Raw genomic sequence first — 11,378 nt, 5'->3', positions numbered from 1 at the left:
CCACCCGAGGATGGACCGGTCTTGGTTGGGTCGCGGTGGGAGGTGGCACGGGAGCTTTTGGTCAGCACCTGCCGATGAGCTGTGCCCATCAGGATAGCCACCTCCTGCAGCCAACGGCCTTCTGGGGTTTCCCCCGCTGCCTGGACAGGCGGGTGCCTGAGGAGTGCTTGCGCCGCAAGCAACGCGCTCCCAGGGTTGGCGTTACTGAAGGCGAGCCTGCGCCATAACAGTGCCCGGCGCTGTCCGGATGTAGATCTCGTGGCAGGGGCGTCTGCCGCTTGCTAAGGGTTAGGCGACTCACCTGCGACGACGGTGGCAGCCCTACTGGGCCCAGCACTGTTGTCCCCAAGGGAGGGGAGCGCCGTACGAGACGACCGCTGCTGCTACTGAGGAACAGCAGAAACTGGGGCCTCCTGAGCGATGGGCTCCACTTCTTCGCTGGTTGTAATAGAGTTGTATAAATATGTTATATGTATACAGGTACTCTTTAAAACATTTGGAAAAAAAAAGGAAAAGATGAGTGTTATTCGGGTAAACCACACCGTGCAGGAGATGCGGATCACCTCCCAATCTATTGCCATGGTGATGAAGTGACGCTAATTGGGACATGAGAATATTATATTACCAACGTTTTGCACCAAACGAATAGTTTATTCGCCGAATCTCCTAACCAGATTTGCCCTTTGAAAAGTTTGAGGGTAGATTTGTCAAAAATGTAATTCTACACTTTGATTTGGCCACACCAACATTTGATTTATGTATTTGATTAGATCTAAAAAAAATATGTATCTGTGCACTTAAAAAAAACTCAAAAGAATACATGCACCTATAAAAACGTTATGCTGAAATATGTTCAATGTGTATTTCTATGAAAGCAAACTACTTTCCAACTTAGTTTCCATCAACATTAAATTCCGATTCAACTTAAAATCCAACAATTTAATTGAAAATCTAAAGAAATTTCAATTGAATTTTACCTAGGAAATTCCGAGCATCCCATCCGAAAATTTGCATTTCAACTGATAAATTTGTTCTTTCACCAGGAAATTTCATTCACCTTGGATAAATGTTTGAGTTGAGTGCTGCATCTATTACAATTTCAGTTCTTTAGATGGATAAAGTGGCATGCCATCGTAATGGAAATTCCTGTCTCGCATTGCAATGTTACATAAACAAGACGTACACGGCTCGCTCCAGACAAGCGGTATCGGGCAATAGCTGCATACACACAAGGTATAACCGGACACCCTTACGAAGGTAGTAGAACAAGAAACTTCACATACTACACGGTGATAGTATTGTTGCACCCTAGTTAGACGCTGAGACCGGAATCCTTGAACTTGGCCTCGGTAATGGTGTCGATGCGCGCCGCCGTCTCCGGGGACAGATGGTTCGCCCAGTCCCCCACCACGCCGCGCCGAAAGAACGCAGTATTTGCCACCGTTCCGACCGCAAGCTCTGTCTTGCCGCCCTTGATCGCCTCTAGTCCGTTCATGTGCTCGAACGAGCACAGTTTCACGATGGCTTCCACTGCGCCATCCTCCTCCTCCCCAACACCGAATGGGTGGCCCATGAACTCCGCCAACCTCCGGACGTGCGCCGCAGGGTCCCTCTGCATCTCCTCGTACCTGAAGAAGAGCACCTGCTTGGGGCGCGCCAAGTGCGCACGCCAGTACCCGAGTACGTGGTCCCAGTACGGCCCGAACGGAGACAAGCCGTTGCAAAAAATCTCGGCGGCGGTCTCCACCGAGAGAGGCTCCAGCCCGTCCCTCGCCCTGAACTTGTTTGCAAAGTCCCACTGCGAGATCAAGTGGTCCTTGGGGTCCCGGCACACGTACACGATCTTGCACCCTGTCGCGATCACGGTCCTCGGCAGCGACACGAACGGGACGTGCGTGGCGAAGAGCCTTGGATCAGGGAGCTTGTTGAGATCGGGGATCTTATTGTGTGCGTAGAGCTGGTACTCGAAGAACTTGATGCACTCATGGGGCCCGAAGGAGTTGAACGGGTGGTCGGCGGCGTCCGCGGGGTGCTCGCTCCGGTGCACGGTGGCGTACAGAAGTGCTTTGATCCACGTGGTGCCGGACTTGGGCACGGTGGCGACGACGATGTCCGAGGGGCGCGCAGTGAAGCACACGTCGGCGACCATGGAGCCAACCATGGGCATGAAGCTGGAGTGCCAACCTTGGTCATGGCGGTAGAGCTGGTTATTGGACAAGCCTTTCGAGCTCGGCAAGGAGGAGACCAAGCTGGCGAAATACTGGTAGAGTTCTGGGTTGGTTTCGGCTTGTTTCTCGGCTTGCAAGGGAAAGGATTGCATAGAGGAAGACATGGCGTCTCAGATATCGAGTTTGGGCATGGGAATTCACAGCAATAGCATCTTTATAATTGGCACATACGGAACGGAGTCAGCGAACTCCACCGTCGCTATCCACACGATGCACGTGGCTGATGCCGTCCACATTGAACAGAGATGCAACTAGCTGATTGAGATTGCAAATCGTATGACACTGTCACATGTCTCACTTATTGTAGTTAACGGTACATATCGCCTCCCACTTTTTATAAAGTTTGGCCAACTCTACAAATTCAGCCAATAGTCCGGTAGATCTTTGTCGATTTGCCTGTGCTGGACGCACTCTACTATCCGTACCTATACGGTGAGGTCGATGTACAAACGGCTGGATCTTGGCAGCACTGATAGATCAGTAGAAGAGATTATGGAAACTAGCATAGAGGAGGATCAGGATCAGATCGGAGTTATCATTGGGGACTGCATGAAATCATCAATATTATAGTCTTCCGATGTCCTATGGGTGAAATCGTTTGGAGCGCTGTTGCTATCTCTTCTGGTGTCGCCACGCCACCTAACCCGGTTCCTTGATGGATTTCTTCTGTTGAGCTCAGGACCAGCTGCCAGGCAGTGGATTGGTTTTGCGGCTTGCACTGGATTGGTTTTGCGGTTTGCAGCTACCGATAGAGCTTACACTTACACTGGATTGGTTTTGCGGCTTGCAGCTAGACAATTTGGACAAGTCTAAATTAAATAGGCTTTAACCGCGAATTTCTGCAAGAATTATCTGCTCTCATTTACAAGATGCGCTCTTTTTTCCGACTATCGGGCAGGATTGCAATAGGGCACCGCGCAACGGGTATGCATGCAAATCCAGCAGGGAGCAAGGATCGTTCAGGAGCACCTGCCTCGCGCTACTTCAGCTCCGCCTGCTACAACTTTAGTTCGTCGTTTTCAATCAGTAGTTATGGCTTGTGCTATTTTGTTCAATCTTTCAATGTAATAGCTTAATTTCAGTACTCCCTGTCGTGGGAGGTTCTACCTTCAGTTTGTAATCAGCTCCTTGAGCTATGTTTCTTGAGAACATCCTTGCGTGTGTGCCAGGATGTGCGAGCCTTGTAATGCCGTTGTATCTTTTAGTGGATCTTTAATGGAGACACGGGGTTTTGCATGGTCAGAAATATATAAAAGACTACCCCAACACTAATCTCAGCGCAACCCAGCACCCAGCTGTTGGATAGACATTTTCGTTCAAGGTGTTAATCCCATATCAGTAGACTGTTGATGTCGACAAACTCATCAGTGAGATTTGCCTGTTAAATGTTACACTAAAACCTCAGAGAGTAGTTTTGGATAAATTGTATGCACACAGATACACTGCTTTTCTTCAATATGTGAGTGTTGCATTAGTTTCTAATTCTCATAGCATGGTTTGTCAAGAATCATAAAGTTTCTTGATTCACCATACTCTCCCCTAAAGTCACCCGAATCTCAGGAGGAGATTCTTTTAAAGGGGAGTTTTGTCACATCCCAATGCATTAATCATGTTATTAAGCTTAATTATGCATCATTAAGTATCATAAGCATCATATTTAATTATTGAGAATTGTGGATTGTGTGTTATTTCATATGGTACTTGTGAATTGCTTTTCTTTCTGAAAATAACGGATGATAGAATTATCATTAGTTGAGTCTCGCTTGGAAGTTATAATCATTGCACATGTTTTTATAATAGTTTTGCAACAGTTTTAGCTTATCTCTCTAGCTCGTGGGACTCATCTTGGGCTGACCCCACCTTTCCTCTCCTTCCACACCAATAGCCCCACCTCCCTCTCTCACCCTCACTCACTCTCCCCCTCACTCCAACTAGCCAACACAGTAGCAGGGCTGCTGCTCCTTCTCCCTCCCTCAAATTTCTCCTTTCTTCACTAAAATTCCACTCAAGAACAAGGATTCGAGGTTTGCATGTTATACCACTGCATTACTCTCCTCCTTAGCTTCCCATCCATCTAACTCTTGTTCGCATGCATGAATATTTGAAGTTTTGGCAACTCAAATTTTTCACCTTTCCTCACCGAACTTTCAGCAGTGGGGTTTTCTCTTCTCCGAGCATTTCCCTTCGTTTTATTTTGCACCTAAGGTCTCCAACTACAACAAGAACCTTATGTGAGTTTTCCTAGGTTTCTTTGGTTGGAATGCATGTTTTAGGATGGATGAATTCAAGTTTAGGGGCTGCAAACCGGGGGCTGCAACGCACGTTATGTTCTTAATGAAATGGATATGGTAGGAGGAGAATGGATGATATAGCTAGTGAATTTAGTGTGTAGAGTGAGTAAATTAGGTTTAGAACCAATGCCTTAGTGACATTGCATGTTTATGTGGTTTAGATTTTAACATGCAAGTCGAATCGATCAACGAACCGTCAAATCGAGTTTTCGTGTTGCTTAGCGTGTAAAATAAGTTTAGAATCCTTACATCAGTCCTTATACATGTTTAGGTAGGATAGGTTGTTACATGCACGTTGAATCAACCGAGGAAATTGCTGCGTAGTTCTAGTCTACCAGAACCTGAACTATCTGGGTACCAACCGGAGGTTTTGGGCAACTTGTTTTAAAAATTAACCGAGCACCTCGTTCGGAGTGAAACTTGGAATATTCTTGCAACCTGGATGTTCCGGGTACAACCCGAATGTTCCAAGTTAAATCATTTAGGATTAACCTAGATCCCCACTCGGATCCTCACCTGGAGGTTCCAGCCCAACCCGGAAGGTCCAAACCCAGAGGTTCTGGCTAGACTTGAATTATTCGGATGCCTGACATAACTTCCAATGTAGTTTTTTCACAAACTTTCGTTGTTCCTTCATATGTCTTGCATTATTAGCTTGATATTATGATGCATCCACTACTTTTATGCATCATTTAGCATATTTCATTGCATCTCGTTTATACTCATCATTGCATGCGTTCTTGTTTAGTGAACGAAGGACCGGAGGGTGACGTGGGCGTGATTGAGGGCGATCCGAATTTCATTGCTGTGAATTGTGATCAAGCTGAGCACCAATGCAATCATCTAAGCATACTCATCCTATTACTTTGGATCATATGTTGTGACAAATTGATAAATTATGCTATATATATGTCTTGCATGATAGCTAGTTAAATATCGGGTTTTGGGAGTAGATCCTAATTGTTTCATTACCCTTCCTTGGTATTGTTATCTCTTGATCCATTGTAACCCTAGATATAGCACTCAATGATCTAACTTAAAATGAATATGTCATACTTAGTAAGGCTTAGGTCATCGGTAGAAGTCGAGCAGTGGTTCGACCATCGTTCGTGAGCTTAGGACTTACTCTTATTTCACAAATACAATGACGATGATGGGATGTGTAAGTCAGTGAGGATGATATGAGATCCTGGCGGGCAATAGGGATGACTTGAGATGGGAGTCTCGGATGCTATAGGGTCGTTTGAATCGATTAAGGACTGTCCGTTGTTGTAGTTAGCTTTAGCACTCAGCTTACTTACCATATGTCGATATAATGGTAGATAAGTCGAATACCTTTTGTAGCTGTGACCTTTTGGCTTGTGGGCTTATGATGTCGTGGGCATAATAAGCTTGTAGAGGTAACATCGTAAAGGTGTTGTGTGCATAATAGGCTTGTAGACCTCCACACCTTTAGGCGTAACTAGTGTACTCTGGGAGTATCACTAGTGGACCTCTACACCTATAGGTGCATGTTCAAACGGTCAGGGTTCAATTAAGAAAGTTGACACGGGTACCCCTTGCGTGCACTTTAGTAGGTCACACAAGCCGAATGGTCCTCATGTCGTGTGAGTAAAGATGTATCTTATGCAGAGTGTAAGATCAATTTGAATTATCGTGCTCTCAGTTATGAGCATGCTTCTGTCCATTTACATCAATCGTAGAATTTCGTTATTAGGATGTTGTGATGGAATGTTGGAACATAGCTGGTGATGTTGATGAAGAGTTGATATGGTACAAATTACAGTTAAGTTATGTTAATGATCTTGGGATACAAGGGTGTTTTAGTTAAGTGTAGATGCTTACACTTGAGTCCAAATAACTTTTGCATATGAAGTTACTTAACCTTTTATGGCTAAGTTCTAGTTAATTACCCACATGTATTCTCCTTGAAGTCGGGCTATTTATAAGTACTCATTATAGATTAAGTATTGCGAATACCTTCATACTCACGTTCTTTGTTTGCATTTAAGGTGAGGAAGATTTGGTTTTTGACTGTTTTACGTCTGTTGATGTTGGTGACGGGCAAGAGTAGTGTCATCCTACTCGTGTGTTGTTATTTTAAGGTAGGTATAAATACAACAAGATAGGTGCTACCCAATTCCCGATATTGACTAGCTAAACATGCATATATGACACAACAATATCTAACATGTTAATCAATAATTCACCAAAATATAGGATAAATATGATAGATGCTTGCCTTGATGCTCCGCTTCATAGACATGAACAACCACGAGAAAACACTTCAAGAAAAGTTGTCACCCTCCAGAACATCGTTCGCTAAAAGAATGAAAATGCATCACAATAAGCATACAATGCATGATCAGCACAGGAGACAGCGCTGCCGGTCTCGGCGAGCACAGAGATGGGGCCTGGCATCTTGACCGTGAGGTAGGCATAGTGTGTCACCACCATGAACCGAGCGAGCGCCGGGTGCCGGAGGATGGCATTGTAGGGCAGGGGGACCTTCGCGACGTCGAAGACGACGTTCTCCGTCCGGAAGTTGTCCCGGCTCCCAAATGTGATGGGCAGCTCGACCTGCCCGAGGGACAATGTATGCCCCGGTGTCACCTCATAGAAGAGGAGCGACGACTTTAGGCGCCTGGAAGACACATGCAGCTTCTTGAAGGCCTCCTGGGACAGGAGGTTTAGGCCTGCACCCCTATCGATCAGCACTCTGCTGACCTTCACATTGCGGATGGTGGGGGACACTACCAGAGGTAGTCGCCCCACGCCTGTAGTACTCGCGGGGTGGTCCACCAGACTGAACGTGATCGGGGTCTCCGACCACTTCAGAGGCCTCGCGGCCGCAGTGCCCGGGGTAGCCGAGCACACCTCGCGCCGCATTGTCTTGATGCAGCGACGAGAAGAGGGCGTGTACGCGCCCCCGTCGATGAAGGCGACGGTGTGCTCGGGCTCTTGGAACCCGAGCTCTTGGTTCTCGGGTGTGGCTTTGTCGTCGCCACCCCTGCGACGCTCCTCGTGCTCCTTCTGGCACTGCTCGATGAGTCCTTTAACCGACCGGCACTCAGTGAGGTCGTGCTAGTCAGTTTGGTGGATCTCACACCACTTTCCCGGTTCATGCCTCACAGGAGTGGGAGCCCTCGCGGGAGCGGGCTTCCTGTCGACAGCCGCCCGGCGTGCCGGCCTGCGGGGAGGGCCCTCTGCCGACACGACAAGGGCAGTGTCGCGCCTCCTTCTCTTTTTCTTTTCCCTTCTGTCAGAGCGGGAAGGACCTGCCTTGTCGACAGCGGGTTGCTCAGGGCGCGGGACATGCCACGCCCAAGACTCCGCCGCCTTGGCGCACTTGTCAGCCAACGCGAAAAGCTCCACGGTGGTCTCGACCTCTTGCGTACCTAGCTTTTCAAGCATTCGCTCGTCGCGGACGCCTTGCCAGAATGCGACGATTATGGCATGGGGGGTTATCCACGGAATGGTCTTGCGGACTTGGCTGAAGCATTGTATGAAGCGCCTCAGCGTCTCCCCCTATTGCTGCTTCACAGCATGGAGGTCGCACTCTAAGCCGAGGCGCGTGAAGGTGCCCTGAAAATTGGCCACGAACTGATGGCAGAGATCATCTCAGGAACTAATAGATCCTGGGGGTAAGTTTATAAACCAAGAACGGGCAGAGCCCCTCAAGGCTATATAGAAGTAATTGGACATAACCTTTTCACTGTCGCCTGTTGCTTGGACGGCGGTGGTGTAGATCTGGAGGACTCGACGGGGTCGATGGACCCGTCGTACTTCTCCGGTAGTTTTGGCCGGAACATCAGGGCCAGTTGACCCGACGGAGCTTGCTGGTGAATGCGCAACAGCCGGTGCCGTACCCCGCGGCGTGAGCAGCGCCCTTGGGGGGCGAACGCCGTCGCGCCGGGGAACCCCGGCGGTCACGGGCTGGCATAGAGGAAGTCTGGTCCTCTGCTTCGGCCTCATGTTGGGACTCCCGGTGGCGCTCAAGGGTGACGCGTGCATCCTCGACGGCCCTCCGCTCATTGAGGTGTAAGCGAAGGTCCTGAGCTCCTGTTGTGGCCAGGGTGGCGGCACTCCGCATGGAGTCCCCCCAGCCGGTTCTGCCGCCATTTGAGGATGGACCGGCCTTGGTTGAGCCGCGGTGGGAGGTGGCACGGTAGCTTTCGGCCAGCGCCTACCGGTGAGCTGAGCCCACCAGGGTAGCCACCTCCTGCAGCCAACGGCCTTCTGGGGTTTCCCCCGTTGCCTGGACAGGCGGGTGCCTGAGGAGTGCTTGCGCCGCAAGCAATGCGCTCCCAGGGTTGGCGTCACCGAAGGCGAGCCTGTGCCGTAACAGCGCCCGACGCTGTCTGGATGTAGATCTCGCGACAGGGGCGTCTGCCGCTTGCTGAGGGTTAGGCGGCCTGCCTACGAAGGCGGCGCCGGCCCTACTGGGCCCAGCGTCGTTGTCCCCAAGGGAGGGGAGCACCGTACGGGCCGACCACTACTGCTGCTGAGGAACAGCAGAAACTGGGGCCTCCTGAGTGATGGGCTCCACTTCTTCGCTGGAGTTGGAGCTGGTGTGTTGGAGACGATGTCCACCTGCCATCTTTTTTGCAGAAAACAAAACGAATTTAGGGATGTAACCCTCCTACCTGGCGCTCCATTTGTCGGAGGATGAACTCCACAAGCGGAGATCCGGAGGGACCCCCTTTAAGATTTGGCTGGGGGGATGATTCTGAATCTATCTCGTACGTGAATTAATGAGACTAAATGAGATGCAGGCGGGATGGATGATCGGATGCTAGTGAAGTAAATGCTCGAGGGATTTTAGACAGGTTTGGGCCGCATGAAGCGTAATACCCTACTCCTGTGTGTATGCTATAAATGATCTGAGAATGCCTCTCTGAGGATCTCTTGTGTTACAAGGATTTCTATCTAAGTCTAGAGCTTTGGTCTTTGTGAGCCTCTGCTCAGCTTCATTAGCTTGTCTGTTGAACTTCTTGAACTTGTCTTCTATCACTTCACTTCAACCTTCAAAGCTTCTGTCTCTTCTCCTCATTGTCGGGGTGCAACCCCTCCTTTTATACGGTCGGGGGGGGGGGCTTGGCGTACCTAGAAAGGAGGGTGCAAGTCCCAAGGTGCTATAAATGGAAAGCAGCCATCATGGGCTGCAGCTTGACGTTACGGGGGGGGGTTAAAAATACGCCCCCATCCGGTCCTGTCGTCATCATGCCGCTTTTCAGCGGGTGCAGCAGGGGGGCCCACCGGGCAGCCACCGAGCAACCCCGCGTGCCCGCCTGGTCAGAGCAAGCCTGACACAGCAGGGCGGCATGCGATACGCCTCGAGCCCAGCGATGATATCCCAAGGCGCGCCGGATGACGCGCGATGGGACCCGCCGCATTAAATGTCCCTACGCCTCCCTACCAGGCAGTGGCAGGGACTGACAGCAGGCGTGGACGGAGTGGTTGGAAGTGACAGGCCACACTCCCTCTTAAATGCAGCATCGGACCTCTCACCAGCTGACACCTCACCGTTGAGCCCTTGTGGGATCCACCAGCAAGGGGCTTCTTAAGTCATCGGGGAACTCTGGGTGCTCAGGGACTACTGTTCATAGCCCCGAGCACCCTCTCCCAGATATGCCTTTCCTCGGTCCTCGGGTAACTCGGGTACTCAGGGACCACTGTTCATGGCTCCAAGCGCCCTCTCCCAAAACTGTGTCTTCTCGGGTCCTCGGGGAACTCGGGTACTCAGGGGCCACTGTTCATGGACCCAAGCGCCCTCTCTCGGAACTTATACTTCTTAGGTCCTCGGGGAGCTCGGGCACTCGGGGACCACTGTTTGTGGCCCCGAGTGCCCTCTCCCGGAACATGATCTCAATAGGGCCCAAACGCCGACATGCCGTCTCAGAAGATCTCGACGGCAGTCTCCACTGAGACAGGCTGAAACCCTTCCTTGACCCCTAAGAAGCTGAGCTTGTTTGCAAAGAACTAGAGAGAGATCATTGTGTCCTTGGGTTCACGATGTTGTCATTTAAATGAATTTTAATGTTGAATATTTCTTTCTTGGGCCAACCGAATGGTTCTTCTCCTTTTGGTCCATGCTGAAACCAGCCCAGGCCCGTGAGCTGCCCTTTCTATGTGCTGGTGCTGCTCCTAGGGTTGGCCGTGGAGGATTAGGGACCGGTTGGTCCTAGCCTCGGGCAATTGCGGCAGTGGCTTGGCAACTGTGCCCAGGTATTTCATGTGCGTGCACATATCCGTGGGACCGTTGGGCTCCTCATTGTCCATCAGATGGAGCTTGGACCTTGCGGATTGGCTAGAGCGGCACGAAGGATCGAGGAGGCCGAACCGATTGCGGTTGTGGCAGCCATTCTCGACATATGCACTTGAGGAGAGGGCTTCTATATCTTCCTTGGCTCTCATATCGGTTGTCAAGAGAGAAAAGTGACATCTCTCTCTCTCTCTCTCTCTCTCTCTCTCTCTCTCTCTTTCTCTCTCTCTGATTTGGTGGATTCTCTCTGGTGTGTGGTTGAGCACTGGGAACCCCCTGCTTGGCTTGGTGAATCGCTAGAGGGAATTGGTGGTGGTGGTAGCCAAAGCTGTAACGCCCAGGCTCGCCCCACGTGCTTACACAATGTAGTTGGCTTTGTATCTCCGATCTTCTTCACGTCGCCGGTAACGATGGGTGCTAGGTTTTCTGGGATAACGGTAGGAGTGTCGTGCCTAGCCTTTATCATCAATGCTTTTGAGCATGTTTTTCCGTGACTTTTCCTCTTCCTTGTGCTAGACAGTAAGGTTGCCCGCATATTATTGCTCTGTGATGAGTAGTTGTGCTGAGGTTGGGCTTTTTATTAAGTGCAATAGT

At 50.0% G+C, this 11,378-nt stretch overlaps 1 protein-coding gene across 1 annotated transcript; it reads right to left on the bottom strand.

Moving 5' to 3' along the window:
* Positions 1 to 1,038: 1,038 nt before the first annotated feature.
* LOC133887794 (cytosolic sulfotransferase 16-like) lies at positions 1,039 to 2,419 on the bottom strand. The gene has a single exon (XM_062327777.1). It carries the CDS (start codon positions 2,330 to 2,332, stop codon positions 1,313 to 1,315), a length of 1,020 nt encoding a protein of 339 aa, XP_062183761.1. The 5' UTR covers positions 2,333 to 2,419; the 3' UTR covers positions 1,039 to 1,312.
* Between the last annotated feature and the right edge of the window lie 8,959 nt (positions 2,420 to 11,378).

This window comes from Phragmites australis, chromosome 13 (genome assembly GCF_958298935.1).
Source record: "Phragmites australis chromosome 13, lpPhrAust1.1, whole genome shotgun sequence".
Classification (NCBI taxonomy): Eukaryota; Viridiplantae; Streptophyta; class Magnoliopsida; order Poales; family Poaceae; genus Phragmites; species Phragmites australis.
This window is presented reverse-complemented; position numbering and strand designations above follow the sequence as displayed.

Bases quoted from the DNA above. Each gene is read 5' to 3' on its own strand.
- LOC133887794 (XM_062327777.1), bottom strand. From the start codon at position 2,332: ATGTCTTCCTCTATGCAATCCTTTCCCTTGCAAGCCGAGAAACAAGCC.